At 41.5% G+C, this 18585-nt stretch overlaps 1 protein-coding gene across 3 annotated transcripts; it reads left to right on the plus strand.

Annotated features, from left to right (window-relative positions):
* The first annotated feature begins 6667 nt into the window (after nucleotides 1-6667).
* LOC147634269 (uncharacterized) lies at nucleotides 6668-10167 on the plus strand. 3 transcript variants are annotated; one of them, XM_086805396.1, is made up of 7 exons: nucleotides 6972-7402; nucleotides 7534-7699; nucleotides 7988-8933; nucleotides 9043-9164; nucleotides 9332-9372; nucleotides 9463-9561; nucleotides 9793-10167. In XM_086805396.1, exons 3-7 carry the CDS (start codon nucleotides 8099-8101, stop codon nucleotides 9959-9961), a joined length of 1266 nt encoding a protein of 421 aa, XP_086661522.1. In that variant the 5' UTR covers nucleotides 6972-7402; nucleotides 7534-7699; nucleotides 7988-8098; the 3' UTR covers nucleotides 9962-10167. The 3 variants fall into 3 exon arrangements, with proteins under 3 accessions (XP_086661521.1, XP_086661520.1, XP_086661522.1); XM_086805395.1 differs by lacking the exons at nucleotides 6972-7402; nucleotides 7534-7699 and adding an exon at nucleotides 6668-6753; XM_086805394.1 differs by lacking the exons at nucleotides 6972-7402; nucleotides 7534-7699 and adding an exon at nucleotides 6766-6922.
* Nucleotides 10168-18585: the final 8418 nt, after the last annotated feature.

The raw sequence follows: 18585 nt of genomic DNA on the forward strand, positions 1-18585 counted from the left end.
TTGTAGGTGGATATGTATACAAGGAATGGAAAACAATGAAGAAAAGGGTTGGTACAATGAGTGTATAGAGAGGGTAGTCACTATAGTGAAATCTAATATTGGGTAAATGATGTAAAATATTTGGAAAGCATTTTGTTAAGGATAAATATGTGAGAATGGAGCACTCTTCTATCACTGTTTATGGGAACATTCTCAGTATAGGCTCTAAACAGCGCGAATACAATAGAGGTATATGGGAATGTGTGGAGGTTTTAGGCTATATTGAGGACTATATTGATTTTATGAGAGGAATATGGAGTTTTGTGAGTGTAATAGGATGGATCTTGGCTAAGTATTACAACTATAGTGATGACTATAATGACAAAAACAGTGAAGAAACAACGAGACTAAGTGTGTGGGACTTAGAGTATTTTTGGGAGTTTTTAAGGCATGTTTAAATTATAAACACATGATATTGTGGATGTATTTAGGACACATATGTGCATTTATTAGTAATAAAATGACACAAGAGTTTGAAAATGTGATTATTTATGATATTAACACAGATGGAGTGGCACCGATAATCTCCTAGCAGTTGGGTGGTTGCCTTCTATACATCTTTCATCAATGTGCGGACACGTGGAGTGTTGGTCGGCTAAGCCTTAACACTGGTTCAATTGCCAGGACCTGTCCGCAAGGAGGAAAGAATCACAACTAAACTTACCCCATCACCAAGATCGTCCATAAACAAGGAGGCAACAATAACAAAACAGATCTAATTTCATCTCCGTGTGAGAATTCCTCACGTCCACTACAAGAACATTGTGAGGTGATTAAATTTACATCGTCTTTCACTCATTTTGACTTCACAATCTTTCTTAAGTATGCATATGCCTAGTAAAAGTTAAGGTCCACTCCAAAGTGAGACAAGAGTGAAAGTATTGAGATATTTGCACTCTTGATAAAGCTATGCATGCGTAATTAATCATCTTATCTTACATGAAAGCCTTAAAAAGTGGGTGGATTTGAATTCTTCCACAAGCATACTCACTTCCATAATTCAATTACCATGATTCTATTAGCTACACTCACATTTATGGTATTCTATACATTAGTATGCTTCAATGTGCATGCATCCTTATCGCATACATAACCAATTAGTCCTCTTTCACAAGCATACTCACTTGTATAATTCAATTACCATGATTCTATTAGATACACTCACATTTATGGTATTCAATACATTAGTATGCTTCAATGTGCATGCATCCTTATTGCAAACATAACCCATTAGCCCTCTATCTTGCTTACATAAATCAATACCAATCGGCCAACACTTAAGTACAACCAAAGAAAATAATTCAAAGGAGCAAGGAAAAAAAGAATACAAAGAAGCAGCTAGCTGTAATTAAACAAGGAATCAAACCGGTCAACCTACGCATTAGGCACTCAAACCAGCTAAGTGTGCTGAAGAGAGAAATGCTGCACAATCATAATAGGATTAAGAACAACACAACCAGATGGTTTAGAGTGGCAACCAGCTGAGAGAAACTTGCAGCCCAAAGGGAGCAAGGACAAATCTGGGTGCATCAAAAGAATGCCTAAAGTAAAGGCTTCAAGCAAGAAGTGGAAAGTTTAGCAAGCTCTATGTTAAGTGATGCAAAAGCATTGAAATAGAATGCCACGCTCCATCAAGTAAACCCTCACTCCATTGGTAGATAAGCTCTAATCGAAGCCCAACAAGCAAACATGCTTCCCACCATGACAGCTGGCGCAGCACACAACGTCACCTTTTCTAGTGAAGAAAGCATCATAGCCGGCATAGCACACAGTCGAGCTCCCATCGGGAAGGTGGCTATGGAAATATCAAGGTGTAGCACACAATGCACATCACAGCCGGCGCAACACACAATTGAGCTCCCATCATGAAGGTGGCTATGGAAATAGCCAGGCGCAACACAGTGAATAGCATAGCAAGACAGAGCACACAGTCGAGCTCCCATGTGAAGGTGTCTATGGAAATAGCAAGGCGCAACACACAGTGAATAGCAATAGTAAGGTTAAAAATAGGAGAAAGAGAGGATGGGAAATTTTATGGCCTCTCACCATGGCTAGGTTACATGCAAGAGAAGCAGTAGGGGCACAACAAGGTCAGCCTCCTTGCTGTGTGAGCACGCTTACTGGTCGGCCTCCCACCACGGCCAACATAAACATCTACCAACCAACGCCATGGCGATACGGTGTAGCTGGCCTTATTTCTTATCTCCTTCTCTAATAGGAACCATGTAGCCTACCTTATCGCCTACACACGAACCACCAATGCCATCCATATGTCCACCCAGCGGCCCAACCATGCCCCTAACCCCCTCCACATACACCCCTTTTTGACGATCACCATCTCCTAACTTTCTGACATTTACCCACTCACTTTTTATTTATTCTTTGCATTTTTATTTTTGATTTTTTTCCTCTCTTCTTTCACATGTGCACGTAACTCACCTAACTCACTTGCCAATTATTACACACATATTACACATAGTGACACACACAATTCACAAACTCACTTTCAAATAAGTATTCACACACACACAACTAACTCTACTTCTAAACTCTTAATTGTTTCAAGGCGCCAAAGAAGAAGAAGAGGAAGAAGAGAGAGGGAAAAGAGAATCGAGTACATTTTTGTACTTAAATTAAAAATACTTTGCCACATCATTAAACAGGTCAAAGCATTTTCTCATAGCTATGGCACATCACTTTCTAGATATACTTGCTCACATTCCTTCGCCACATGTTGAATCATGCTTCACTAGCTACATGGGGATCCTGCAATGGTATGAGGATTGGTGGGATATTTTTCAATTTCTTGAGAGCACGAGGGATTCTCTTGCATCTACATTGTTTGATGAGCCGTGAACATCTCATCACAAAGTGCTCGATCAAGACTTGATATACTTCATGGAATTACATGGCTACCCTTGTGTATTCATTTTACTCCAAGAGCATATTGTTTTTTTCTATCTAGAGCATCACATAGAGGTATTTCAATTCATGTATCATGTTCCACCCTCAAATTTGGTCACATATGCCCAAACTATTACACCCATCTCATATCCCTACCACCTAGCACAAGTTGCGGAGCAACACCTTTCTATGCTCACCCCCTTGGAGATTGTACCCCATGATGAATCCCCGCCACAAACTCTACTCAGGACATTGTATCCACTTATGATTCACCACGGGAGATACATGTTGATCATCACGTAGCCTTATTGTATTTAACACATGTTTTGCTACACACTTGAATGATTTTTCTTCTTCTTTTTGAGCCATCTTATGAGGTGGAACAGTGCATTCATGTATTTACAGAGGATCTCTTGTCATATTTCGGGATAGAGCTTCTATACACTCCACCATCTTCTATGGGTGTAGATTGTTATGGATACCACTCATCACTAGCTTTTGCTCAAGCTACAATTTGGAGCACCTTCATTTGGAAACCAGGGTTAGGCTCCATTGACACTCCATGGGCTTCAACGATCTTATCCTTGTCATTAACCTATGTACCCACCTTTGTAGATCCTTTTGATAAGGACACTATTTCCTTGATGGTGACATCTTTTGCAAAGGTGTTCTTTACTTTATAGTCTATTCACTGCCCACATCCTTCTCACTTGGGAGTAGTACATTGGCATTGGCTAGGGTACCCCATTTGTCTTGATTCATTTGGGACCTTGGCTTACATCAGGCAGAGTACCAAGAGTTTTTCATTTTTGTTTGGGATCCAGGTAGTGGTCCTCTCGCCTTGACATATATTTTACCCTCTTCTCATTGGCATGGATTCATCGACATTGTAATCTAGAGTTGTTGATGGAGTTTCCAATTTTTATTTGGGATCCAAGTGAATGATTTCTGTGTCATTCCTCCATGTCCTTGGGATCCAAGTGAATGATTTCCGTGTCATTTCTCCATGTCCTTGGGCACTTTTTTCCCATAGGGTTTTTCCCCTTGGAAATACATATCTCTCTTGTACATACCTATATTATATTCCCCTTCAGCATAAGCTTCATCCAGACACCCCTCCATCTCGTCTTCATTGACACACTTCAGTCCCATCCCCTTTCACATCCAAGGGACCGGATGCGCTTCAAAGGTAGGAGGATGTTAACCCCTATAGTTAACCCTCTCTCTTATCCCTCACCTCACATTTATTTTTTTGTATTCATCCAAGGCAACTTTTTCCTTTCCCATGAGTTTTTCCCTTGGATAGCCCACCTTGCACTCATTTGTGTGCACACATTGCACACAATTTGCATTACTTTGTACACATATTTTGGATGGTTTGAGGAGTGATGTGTATGCCCACACCCTATTGGCTGTAATATGTGGGATCACTCTATGCTTGCCATGTGGCAAGGAGATGAGCCTCATTTTCCTATATAAAGAAGCATAGGGTGAGAGGCAAGGCATTCCTCTAGCCCAAGTTAGAATCCACCACATTGGTGTCTCTAGCTCTTGCATTCTAGGTGAGGTCTTTCACTAGAAGCTCTTGCATGTGAGAGATGCTTGCATGCTTGTGTGGTTGACATTCTTGGTGGCTTGGGATACTCTTGCTTGATAGGTTGAGTCTTGCATTGGAGCTATGGCATGTGTGAGATGCTTTGTACTCATGTCATTAATGTCCTTAGTTTGCATGTGATAAGAGACGTGGGGGTGTGTTTCCTTGTGCATGGAGAGGGCACCTATCTATGTGTGAGTTGAGATATACCTTTGGAATATTACAACAAATCGGGTGAGAACATTGAAGTTTATCCTTGTTTTGTCATAGAATCCTTATATGAGTTATTTCTATTTATCCCATTTATGTTATTTCATTCTTCTCTTATTATCTTATCCCTTTTCAAGTTACCCTTACCCCCTCTCTTCTATTCACACTTGCTACCTTATCTTCTTGTTAGCTTTATCTAGTTGCCCTTACCCCTCTCTCCTCTCCTTTTACTTTCCCCCTCGAGCGCTAGAGTGGCACCAGAGGTTGGGTGGTTGCCTTCTATGCATCTTCCATCGACGCACGGACCCCCGGAGTGCTGGTCGGTTGATCTTTAACATTGTGCATGTGTGTGTACGTGAGAGAGAGAGAGAGAGAGAGAGAGAGAGAGAGAGAGAGAGAGAGAGAGAGAGAGAGAGAGAGAGAGAGAGATTATTTCTATGTAAGAGTGTATGTAGGGGGAGAGAGTGTATGTTTCCATTGATGCATGTGTGGTGCGTACATATGTGTGTGTGTGTGTGTGTAAAATAATGTATGTAGGGGGAGAGAGTGTACGTCTCCATTAGTGCATGTGTAGGTGCATACACGTGTGTGTGTGTGCGTGGGAGAGAGAGAGAGAGAGAGAGAGAGAGAGAGAGAGAGAAGGTGCATGTGCAAGTGTGTGTGTGTGTGTTTAAGAGAGAGAGAGAGAGAGAGAGAGAGAGAGAGAGAGAGTGTGAGATGGGAGCAAGCCTTTGTAGGAGGGGGGAGGGGGAAAGAGAGAGAGTAAAAGTAGATTTCAATAAAATGAATATAATAAAATAAAAGTTAGATTAATTAAATAAAATAAAATATATATATGTGTGTGTGTGTGTGTATTTTTATCGACACACACACACACACACACACATACATATGCGTGTGCGTGTGTGTATAATATACTCATAATATATTTATCTATTATACGCAAGTTTTTGGGAGGAAAGGGAACACGTGGCGGTTCGAAGAGGACCAAGTGTGAAAGAGAGAAGGAGGTGTGGAGGAGCCACATGTTAGGGTATAAGAGAGAGAGAGAGAGAGAGAGAGAGAGAGAGAGAGAGAGAGAGAGGTATTAACATCGGTAGAATGCAACACGAGGGCATATACGACCAACGGTGGGACTTGAACTTGGGTGGATCATGGCCTTTATAAGGGCCCTCACACTAGCCAATTTGCCCCACTTGTGGGTGGTAGAAGGTTAGTACAAGGGAATAGGGGAAGAGAGAGGAGTGTAGGGGAGAATAAAAGTTAAATAAATAATGTAATATAAAAAAATAAAGATATATAATAAATAAATAATATATATAATAATAATAACATGTAAACATATAATAAGTAAGGATATAAATATAAATATATATACATATATTAAATCTGTAGTACTAATATATAATGTTATATATATATGATACATAAGTATAAATAAGAAAATTAAAGACATATATATTTATATTATAAATATATAAATATAAATATATAATTAATAAATAAAAATATATATAATAAGAAAATAAAAAATATATAATAATATGTATAATAATGATATATAGATCAATATACATCTAGTAAACATATAAAAATATTATATTACTACACATACGTATGCGTACACAGTCACACGTGCATGTGAAAAGTGTGTGTGTGTGTGTGAGAGAGAGAGAGAGAGAGAGAGAGAGAGAGAGAGAGAGAGAGTTTCTATGTGTGTGAGAGTGTGCGTGCGAGACGAGTGTGAAAAGTTAGAGAGTGCATATGCACGTGTATGTGTGAGAGATTTGTGCACGTGATAAAGACATAGAGAGAATGACACACAAATACACATGCATACCAACACTCACTCACATAGGCTTCCACACACATACAAATACATAGACTTATACACACCCTTACATACACACACATGCACATATGACTTGTTGTTTTAATCATGTGTTAGCTATACATATCCCACGCGGAGAGGTGCCTCTTAAGATGCCTTGAAGACTAAGCCCGAGGTGAGAGTCGTGACTCGTTTGACAAAAGTGGGCAGTGGTGGAGCGTGAACTAGCTATATTTATAATTATAATTTAGGCTTGGTTTGCGCTTCTCTCTCTCTCTCTCTCTTTCTCTCTCAGCTTGGCTCAGTCTCCTCTGATAAACCCTTGTCCAAGCAGCTCTTGCAAGGTATCCGTAAACCCTCTCTGCATGAATTTTTAACGTTGTTTTTTCTCTTCTATGCAGTGAACTACCCAATACTTACTCTCTTAATTTTCTATCAATCGCGTTTTTGGTATAAAAGTTTTGTGCTGTTTTTAAAACTATCCCCGGGCCAGTCAACACAAACACCCTGCCCCCTCTACCCCTCTCTTTTTTTTCTGTTATGGTAAAAATTACCCAACGTAGGGTTATTGCTGCTTAGAAAAGTCTTTGGGCAGGAAGATGGGTTCTTATGATATGGTGTCTGATTTGTAGCATGAGATGGGGTGTTGGAAGATGGGTTCTTACACTGATATGGTGTCTGATTTGTATTGTGTATGTGCATGTCATGACCATGTTTTTTCTTTCGTTTCTAGCTGATACTCGTTCAAGTATCTTAAGCTCCCTTTTCTGAGAACAAGGTGTCACAATTTGCCATACATAATCCTGGTTTTAATTGGCTTCCTGGTAACTGCTTACATTATAGCGTGCGAAAATCAGTATCTTACTTATTTGTTAATCACAATAAGATTCTTAATTCTGTATTTAATCATTGTATTAAGCAAGGTTTTTGATGGTCTGATTGCAAATTTTTTTAGATGTGGGCCTCTCAGGCCGCACGCTTTTCATGTGGAGAATCCATTTTTATGTGCTACCTTTTACATGCCCTCCTCCTCCCCTGGCCGCGTGTACACACTGCATGCGCCTCAATTTCTCATTGGTGGATTTGAATGCCAGAGGTCGTCAGCCTAAGTCTTCATCCTTGTATGTGTAACCAGCTTTAATATGAAGAGTTTCCATGTTGTTTGGCATAGCATCTTTCATTTGGTCTCATTTTTATGAATTTGAGTGGATGCTGATTTTCTAGTCTATACTATGCATCATGGAGTTGATGGTTTATTATCTTGTGGATGACTACCATGAGGTTATAAATCGCACTTTCTTATCAGGTGAATTTGGGTATGTTCCTGAATTCATCTAGGTATATACCATTTGGGTTTTTGGCTTCTTCTCTCCTTACTCTTTTTCCTTTTCTGGTGGCTTTTTTTGCAGTTTGTGCAGGTTATTGCATCACTGAATTCCACTTGGGGTCTCTCGAGAATAAAAGTTTCCCATCACCACACAAAGGAAAGTAGTGCTACATTTGTGACAGAGTGAAAGCAGATGCTTGGGAATGTGTGCTTCCGATTATGTTCCTGCGGCAGCAATCACTTCTCTACAACAGTGGCTCTATTACAACTTCACTGCAGTAGCTCTCATCCTTATTCTACTCAAGTTATCTGCCGGCCACATGTGGCATCTCCAAGCCTTTCTCGAAGTTTGAGCTGGCCACGCCAACAGGCATTTGTGAATGGAGAAGGGTGTGGTCTACCAGTACCGAGCACTGTTAAGAGATCCTGCTGTCATACTAGTTTGTGTGTGGAGGGGGGCCATGAAGTGAGTTGTGCCACGATTTGGCATGGATTGTTGCCATCCCATCATCCATCAATTTTGGACCAGAATGCCTTTCCTCCATTTAAAAGCTGCTTTGATGCTCATTATTTGAGCCCTTTGCCTTCGAGCCCATTGAGTCTATTTTGCAAAGAACAAGGCTTGTTAGACTCTAAGGTCTCTGCTGTTGGTCTATTGCGTGCAAGCTCTGGTAGAGCTACGCACCGGTTGGTGGCGGGCTTTAGCACCCCCCATGGTACTGTAGCAGGTCTGAGAAGGTTGACCATGGCAGCAAGTTTACTGGATGGATCCTGGAATGTTGCCTGGGATGCGAGACCCGCTCGCTGGCTTCATGGAAGGCATTCCGCATGGCTATTATTTGGCGTCTGCACTTGCTTCTCTTCAGGAATGGGTGTCTCAGTTCCAAGCATGCTACCCAGTCCTCTCTCGCATGTTGAAGGAATCACGGACCAACTCATCTCTGTGCAGAGTGGCTCCAATTGTGAGGCTGTAGCAGCCTCAAATGCCCTGCAGGGAAAGCAAGTCTACACCGACTACACTGTCACTGGCAAGTGTCATCAATTATGGTTCGCCTTCAGTGCTCTTCATTGCCTGCCACATTTTTTATTCTTAAGAATGCATGGTCTCATGCGGTTGTGCTTTTTCTGTAAAAGCAGGAATACCTGGTGATGGCAGATGCCTCTTCCGGGCTATTGCATACGGTGCTTGCTTGAGAAGTGGAAAGCCTGCTCCAAGTGAGAATTTGCAACAAGAGCTGGCAGATGATCTGCGCAACAAGGTTTTTTATTTTCTTGTGTTAAGAGTATGCAATGGGTTTGGATTCATATTGGCTCTGAGTGCGAAGGTTGGGTGTGCCTTCACTATACTGCTGATGGGCTTAGGTTTTCTGCAATTCCATGTGAGAAGGGTGTCAACTAATCTCACACTGTTTGCTGCTCATGTCAGGTTGTAGATGAGCTTGTCAGCCGACGAAGTGAGTCGGAGTGGTAAGTGCATGCCATATTAAAGTTTCGACCGTGGGATATTCCAACTCTAGCATTGAACTGGACGGCTGAAGTTTTAAAACTTTTACCCAGGTTTGTTGAAGAGGATTTTGACACTTATGTGAGAAGGATGCGGGAACCCTATGTATGGGGGGGAGAACCAGAGCTGCTGATGGCTTCACATGTTCTGAAGTGAGTAAACCATACATATACAAACCCCCAAACCACCCCCCACCCCCCACCCTTTTCCCCCCTTTTCCGCTCCCCTCCCCTCCCCTCCCCTTGATTACCTTCATAAAGGTAGTGAGTGTTTGGGTGCCTGGTCTCTTGTATTTGTAAGCATTTATGGACAATTATGGATTTTTATGTTTTTTCCTTATGCTGAGCATGTACTCAATCAAGTAGGCTTGTTTTGAGTTGCAGGATGCCCATCACTGTGCATTTGTTTGACAAGACCTCAGAGGGACTTATCTCAATAGCCGAATACGGGTCTGAGTATGGAAGCGAAAATCCCATTAGAGTTTTGTTTCATGGTTATGGGCATTATGATGCTGTGCAGGTTCCAGGTAGTGGAACCAACTCTAAATTGTAAAGGAGGGCAAAATTTGGGTAGGCAAAAAGCACTTTTGTAGATGTGAATGCAGGGCCTTCCATTTGTTTGCTGAGTTTTTTGTCAACCGGATAGACTCCATATTGTAGTTCAAAACCCAGGAAATAACAGGGAACCCCTAGGCTCTAGGCTTCTTTCGTGGTTAAAAACACTTGATCCACCCAATAAATGTGGAGAAATTGTCTCTCTCTCTCTCTCTGCTGTTTGTTACTTGATTGACTCTCAATTCTTAACCGATGCTATGAGCTTGTAACAGATGCATCTGTTTGTCTGGGTCCCTTAAACCATTTTTTGGCCTTCTTTAGGCGTTAAACTCTCTCTCTCTCTCTCTCGTGGTATACCATCTACTCGGAGCTGATGTTGCTCTCATGTTTCTATGTTCTTAGTATTCCATGATGAGTTTCCATGGACAGTTTTGTATCACCCTAGTGAGATAGCCATGTTTATGTTTTCTTTTTGTTTTATTTTCCATTCCATGATGAGATATGCCATGAACATTATTGTATCACTTTGGTCTCATAGGCCCATTGGGTCTTTAGTAGACGCTTAATATATCTTTCTTTCTTTCTCTCTCTCTCTCTCTCTCTCTCTCACACACACACACACACACACACGTGCTTGTGCATTCAGTGTCTTAATTTTTTGCCTTTTGGATCAGTGACTGTGATCTTATGTGCCACAGTTTCGAGCTCCCATGCATTTCTTACCAGCCCCTTTATGTACCCTCGAGGATAGTGACCATATTATGAAATAGGCTGTTAAAGGATGACCAGTAAGCAAAAACCCCATGTGGTGCAGAGGAGAACCAAAAACAAATTCTGGAGGCAGGCAAGAAGCCTATGGATAGTGTAGAGAAATCTATCGAGATGATCACAATAAATGTTTTGGAGGGTGTGATAAAAAAGAAAGATTGTGTGCACAAGGGTAGGTGATGTGCTAGGTTGCTTTGGATGGTGCAAAGGAGGCTGAAACTAGGGTGTGCGTGATCAGGTCTTGCACATGCATGATTTAGTTCCCAAGTACACAAGGTATGTAAATGCTCAAAGTAGAATTGCACATGCATGATTTAGTTCCATGCAAGGTAATGTAGGTGCATGAGGCTAATATGTAATAAGAATGGAGCGCAGAATAGTAATGATCCAATCAATGATGATTCATGGACCACTACTCAAAGTAGAATTGCACATGCATGATTTAGTTCCATGCAAGGTAATGTAGGTGCATGAGACTAATATGTAATAAGAATGAAGCTCAGAATAGTAATGATCCAATCGATGATGATTCATGGACCACTACACACACATAGATGATACTCACTCGTAGATGTGTACTAACAAGAATAAGACATCCTCGCAAGCAAAGCAAACTTGGATTAGACTAATGAAGCATAATACATAACCAACAGCATAACATGGACAAGAGTAAGTTTCCCATAAGGAATTTCATTGGGGTTGGGCATGTGGGTCTTTGTGAGGTACATCAAAGAGACATGTCCTTTTTGCCATAAAATACATTTGGACTGTTTGATAGTCATGGTCTGCTTGGGATAAGCCCAACTCAGGATAAACACCAAATGTTTGAAATATTGTGGCGTCTGACATGGTTTGACCGCTTTCTATGGGAGGAACCTTCAGATTCTAGGTCCTGCTCCCGTTCATTGGAGTTGCGCCTAGAGATAAGGTGGTTAAATGCTTTCTTTCTAACATTTAAGGTGCTGTTTATAGAGCCAATTAGTGAATCCAGAGTTTCGATGACCATGGTGGCGGCTTCTGTTTCTTGGTGTTTCATTATTCCTCCACTCATGTCTGTGTTTCAAAAAGGAGTCTAGCCTTCTTAACTAGTCTGCATTGTAGTATATGCCAAGCTAGGAATGTGTGAAACAACGGGGTCTTCTTTGTACCGGAGTTTAGTGAGTCTTTAGCAATCCTTTAACATCATACATGAACTAAAAGAGTAGTCAAGATGATACCAAATGGGGTCCCAATTACCCACTGAAGGCCCCCCTGCAAGCAGGAGTATTTGCTTTATTTCTCTTGGAGAACTGAATACAAGCTGAATTGTGTCGATAAGACTGAGCGAACAAACTTAGTGACTGATTGCCAAACAGAAGGACAAAGTGACCAAACGCTAGGTAGAACTGTGCATAAGTTGTAGGCGAATGCGAAGCAATCTTCGAAGAGAACACACCGGCCCGAGACTTAGTGATGGTGCTTTGAGAACTTTGGGAAGAGGCTGAGCTTCGGATGCCTTGGGATTGAGAGCACAAAGGATGCTAAAAGCAGGCTGCCTAAGCACACATGCTTGACTATCGCGAGTGAATACACAAACTAGTAATTCTCTCTCTTCTATATGACCAAAATTTTCTTTGCTAACCTGGCCTCTAATGATGCATTTTCCTTCCTATGATAAGCATCCGTCTTCTATATTAATTCCTTATGTTGGTACACCTCTAATAAAGCTTGACCTTTATCTATTTCTAGATGTGAGAGTACTACACTTCCTTCTCTTAATGCCACCTCGACTGCTAACTTTTCTTGTTCTAGCTCGTCATACAACTCCCTAAAATCATTCATGCTATAGCTCTTGACTTCCCCATTCTTTAAGGTCACATGTGTGGCCAACAAAATCATTGGTGATGACTAAAAGTTATATATTTTTCTAGCCACATTGAAAGATGATTGAGTTGTATGGAAACTTAGACCCAGCTTCAAAAGCCACAAACGGTGACTTATCTAGGCTTTTCTTATAAAGTCTAGGAGGCAAGGGTTTCAAGATTGGTTAGCACAGTAATTAGATTAATTTTCCCAAGGAATCAATGAGAGTATTGATCACTCATGGAGTGCATGGAGACAATACGAAAGGTTGGAGATAGTGCTCTAAACGAGAAGACATAAAAGTGTCGATTTATTGATGGACTTTGTAAATGTAGAAACTTAAATAAGCCTAAGACGTCTTATTATGCTAATAAACGTAAAACAAGAAGCTAGATATTAGAAAGAGGTGTAGTTAAGTCAACAAAGGCGATGGGAGTTGTTGTAAGATCATAGGCTTCCACAACCTTGGTATGCTACACAAGTGAAGCCGATAGAGCCACCGTAAGGACAATCCATAATGGGTCTTATCTCATGTGGTTATGTTCCATATAATCCCTATGTGTCAGTACCAAGCTTATATGGTTCAAATGGGAACTTCTCAAGGACCATTAAGTGAAGCTAAAGTCACTGAGATAGTGGCAAACTCATTAGGGAAGTTCAAATAAGAAATTCAAAATTTAGTATGCCCATAAGCAAAAAGGATATATGTTGTAGCACCACAAAATGTATCTAATGCTCAAAACCCACCGAGGTCGAGCATTTGGTGTGGTGAGTGCCATGGATATGGCCATTTAGCAATAAAATGTTTGATACCATCTAGGATTGCTCCAAACCAACCCTGAACTTTATTTTGTAATTATTATTTGAGGAATAACCACACAGAGGATCAAATGCTTCATTAAGCACAACCATCAACAATGGCAAGCGGGGGATTGCAAACTAACTATAATTTTATGGATCAATTAAATGTGACACATGAAATAGCACCACCACCAAAACCATTTATACAATGAGGTTTACCTACGCAAGCAAGGATGACTTGCAATAACGACCTATCATGAGAATAGTTGAAATATATAGAGAGAACCTTCTTTTAGGAGGAACTTTGGGACTCCTAGAAATAGTGGAATGGGTGGTAACAATCACTTTAGGCCAACAGACCAGATTATATGCCACCACTATCAGTAAGAAGGGCATATCGTAGCTTATTGCCCTAACAAAATGAAACATCAAATGTTCATAGTAGGATCCTCCAAGATCTCTCCTGAATCTGCACTCAACTTGACATTCTGATCCAATGGCACGGAAATAGGCTTACAGCCTGTCATACCATACTTGGACAACATGTCCAAGCCATATTGTCTCTGCAGTAATCCAATACCATGTGGTGACCTAATCACCTCAATGCCCAAGAAATATCTGAGCTCCCCCAGATCCTTCATCTCAAACTTCTATCTAAGCAAGATCTTTACATCAAAGATCTCTGCATCATGGTCCCCCGTAATGATCAAGTCATCTACATAGATGACAACAAGCACAACCCCTCTATCACCATGTCTCACATACAACGAGAAATCTGCATTGGCTACATGAAAGCCAATAGTGACAAGATATTCAGAAATCTTGTCAGACCATGCTCTTGGTGCTTGTTTTAAGCCATGCAAGGCTTTCTTCAACCTGCAAACATGCTTGGGGTGACCCACATCCTCATAACCATGTGGCTGCAACATATACACCTCTTCTTGCAAATCCCCATGCAAGAATGCATTCTTTACATCCATCTGATGTAAAGACCATTGCTTTGACGCAGCCACTGCTATCACAACTCTCACTGTTGCCATCTTGGCAACTGGGCTGAAAGTTTCCTCATAATCAATGACATATGTCTGCGCATATCCTTTGGCTACCAATCTAGCCTTGTACCTGTTTATGCTTCCATCACTGTTATGTTTTACTTTGTACACCCACTTGCATCCAATGGCTTTCTTGCCTTCAGGCAATTGCACTAAATCCCAAGTCTCATTTCCATATAGTGCATCCATCTCCTCATCCATAGCTTTCTCCCAACACACATTTCCAACAGCCTCATCAATGCATGTGGGCTCAAAAACCTGCACAACCTTTGCCATATATGCATAGTGATGTGCCACATAATCATCATAGGTAAATCTCTGCATAGGATTTTTCACTCTCCCAGATCTTCGCAGCTTTGCATTCATGGCTTCCATAGCCTTCTTTATACCAGGTGTTCTCATAGCTGGGATCCCAAGCTCCTCATCAAGGCTCATATCTGAGCCACTAGACTCTCCATCAACATGAAAATGCCCTGCAGAAATGTCAGGCATACCAAGGGGCTCAACCACTTTCTCTTTTCCTTTATGAGAATGCCCTGCAGAAATGTCAGGCATACCAAGAGGCTCAACCACTTTCTCTTTTCCTTTATAACACATGTATCCCTTTTGCTCAAGGGAATATCCAATAAACACACATTTTTTAGCTTTCGGATCTAGCTTAGTTCTTAGCTCATCTGGCACATGCACATATGCAATGCATCCAAAGATTTTCAGATGAGACAAATTTGGTTTTTTGCCAGTAAACCTCTCCTTTGGAGTTACATCATGTATGGCTGCAGTTGGAGTCTTGTTCATGATGTATACTGTTGTAGAAACAGCCTCAGCCTAACAGCTATGCGGCATATTTTTCTCTTCCATCAATGCTCGTGTAATCTCAGCAACGTGCATGTTTTTCCGCTTAGCAACTCCATTTTGCTGCGGAGTGTATCTGCATGTAAACTGTCTCCGAATACCATTCTTCTTCAAAAATTTAGAGAACTCATTGGAGAAGTACTCTCCTCCTCCATCTGACCTTAGGCACTTTACATATTTTCCTGTTTGCTTTTCAACCAAAACTCTGAAATTCTAAAAGTGAGTGAACACCTTACTCTTCTCCTTCATGAAATATACCCACACTTTCCTTGTGTGGTCATCAATGAAAGTCACATAATACCTGCAGCCTCCCATGGATATGGTCTTCGTAGGACCCCATACATCTGAATGCACAACATCTAGTGCACTTCTGCTCACATATCTGTTACGTGGAAACACATGCTTTGTTTGCTTTCCAAATTGGCATGCTTCATATATTTTCTGCATACCTTCCACTTTAAATTTTGGTAGCCCTGTCACAATTCCTTTAGTCTGCATAGACTTCAATCTTTGCACATTCACATGTCCAATTCTTTTATCCCAAATGTCTGTGTCTGCAACAATTCCTGAACCGTTTGCAAACATCGCAGCACTCATTTCAGGCATGTCTACATTCAATGTAAACATTCTGCCCACTCTGTTGCCTTTTGCAACCAACCTGCACTTGTCTTTAAAACAGGCATGTCTACATTCAATGTAAACATTCTGTCCACTCTGTTGCCTTTTGCAACCAACCTGCACTTGTCTTCAACATAATAACCATCAGGGTTAAACCGAACCTGCAAACCCTGCTCAATCATCAACATAACAACCATTAGGATTAAACCGAACCTGCAAACCCTGCTCAATCTTCAACATAACAACCATCATGGTTAAACCGAACCTGCAAACCCTGCTCAATCATCTGGCCAATTGAAACCAGATTCTTTGTTATGTTTGGAACGTGAAGTACATCTGCAAGGTACTTCACTTTGCCATCCTGCATAGACAATGGCACATCTCCACCATGGGCAATTGGATGAAAAGTGTCATCCCCTGTTTCCACAAAACCTGGTCTTTTCGGGTTTTGCATCTCCTTGAACCACTCCCCATGACTTGTCATGTGGTTTGAAGCACCTGAATCCACATACCATACATCATCTTTTTGTGCTGCATCATTTTCAGACATGGCATTCACAACATGCTGCATAACAAACAACCTTTCATTATCCTCATTATTTCTGCTTGAGAAGGATGCATAGTTGTTTTGCTGCACTTTCCCATCTTGCATGTCAGCTTGCTTCTTATAACATTCTGCCTGCACATGTCCAGGCTTACCACAATAATAGCATTCACGTGCATCATTATATTGCCTTTGCCAATTTCCACGGCCTCTTTGACTCCCCCTGCCTCTGAATTTGCCTCTTCCACCTGCATGTTGTTGTTGTTGTTGTTGTTGATTCTGGGACTGTTGTTGCTGCTGCTGCTGTCCATAATTCTGATTACCTGTTTGGCCACCTCCTTGACCGCGTCCACGGCCTCCTCTACCTCGTCCTCTTCCTGAACTCGTGTAGACCTGTTGCTCTGAACTGTTTTTGCTTTTTTCTTGTGAAGACTGTTGGTCTTCACCCAAGCTCTTCTCTTCGATAATCAGCATAGACACCAAATCTGTAAAGTTGGGAATGTTTTCCTGAGTCTGAATGGACGTCTTGAACGCCTCGTATTGTGGCCCGAGACCACGTAGACAGACCTCCACCTTATCATCATCATCTACTACTGACACACCAATAGATGCAAGGGATTCCACAATACCCTTTATCTTCAACGCATAATCATTCACAGACATGCTCTTTTTCTCCACAGTATGAAGTTCATTCTTCAACTGTATCTTACGTGCCTTGGTATTTGTTTCATAAAGCTTTACCAAGGTGTCCCACGCCTCCTTGGGGGACTTGGCATCCTGAATGTGCCCAATCATGGTGTCATGTATACTAATGGAGAGCCAATACATGACTTTCCTGGCTTCTTGGTTCCAGTCTTTAAACTCTTTCACATCTGTAGAGCAGTAGGATTTATGTCCGGTATCTCTGGTGCCTCTTCATGCTCACCTTCTATGTAGTCCCAATAGCCCTTTCCCATCATGAAATTCGTCAACTTGAACCTCCAAGCATGGAAGTTATTCTTATCTAGCTTCTCAGTCACAATCTGGGTTATCCCATCATTTGACATCTTGCCAAACACACAATTTTACCAGAAACAGCACTCTGGTTTGTCCTGCACAAATTGCTGTATTTCTTGTAGCGGTACTGTAGTACTCTTAAATGTCACAACCAGTGACCTCAATGTGCATACATACACCCAATGGCAACTGTAGACCTCTTTGCAGCACCCACAGTGTCTGCACAATCAATCTGTCTTCCTGCAATTCTTAAAATAGAGTTCTGCAGAGAATCGATGACTTACCCGCAGTACTCGAAATCGCATGCTTTCTGAAAAACGGAGGTCCAGACACGCCCGAAACGCGTTTTCGGCCCGAAAAACTCTGTCCGATAGGAACTCTGTTTGATAGGACAGTATAGTTGCCCTATAGCTTTACTCCCGCGACGAAAGCTCCTTAATCAGAGATCGTTGCCGGTGTCTCCCGTAGAGCTCCCGACAAGGGTATAGTCACTAACACCAATAGGGAAGAGTAGTTGGTGTAGTCACCAACACAAATAGGGAAGAGTAGTTGCAGCTCTTACCCTCGTACCGCTTCCTGTGGTTCTCTTGCTTCCCTATTTGTGTTGGTGTAGTCACCAACACAAATAGGGAAGAGTAGTTGCAGCTCTTACCCTCGTACCGCTTTCTGTGGTTCTCTTGCTTGCAGCTCAGTCCTTAGCACGAACCAGGCTCTGATACCATGAAAAGATGCAGGGGGGAAGAGAGCTTGAGCTCTTGCAAGCACACACACACTCACAAAACCCTAATAGAGAACACACAAGGTGAGAGGCTGAAATCTTCTTCTTCTTCACACAACACTCAACACAACACATATACAAAGATAAGAGTACACATAATATGAAAGGTACTCAACCAATACATACACAGGTTCTCTATAGTGTGAACCCGACTAAATGAACTGGTGCTATAACTATGCCAGTCTCTAGAATGGCTGTCACACAGCCTGTCATCCCACTGGCCGCATATCAACCAAGATCTCACCAACCATGCCAGTGGTGTAAGTGTGGGGCCTAAGTCATTAGTGTCCACCGCCTCACTAGACAAGCTCGATATCTCAACAAGGAATACTCTAAAAACTAACAAAATTACATTGACATTACACAATTGC

This window comes from Cibotium barometz, chromosome 11 (assembly GCF_041138505.1).
Source record: "Cibotium barometz isolate CiBa-2024 chromosome 11, ASM4113850v1, whole genome shotgun sequence".
NCBI classification, from domain to species: domain Eukaryota; kingdom Viridiplantae; phylum Streptophyta; class Polypodiopsida; order Cyatheales; family Cibotiaceae; genus Cibotium; species Cibotium barometz.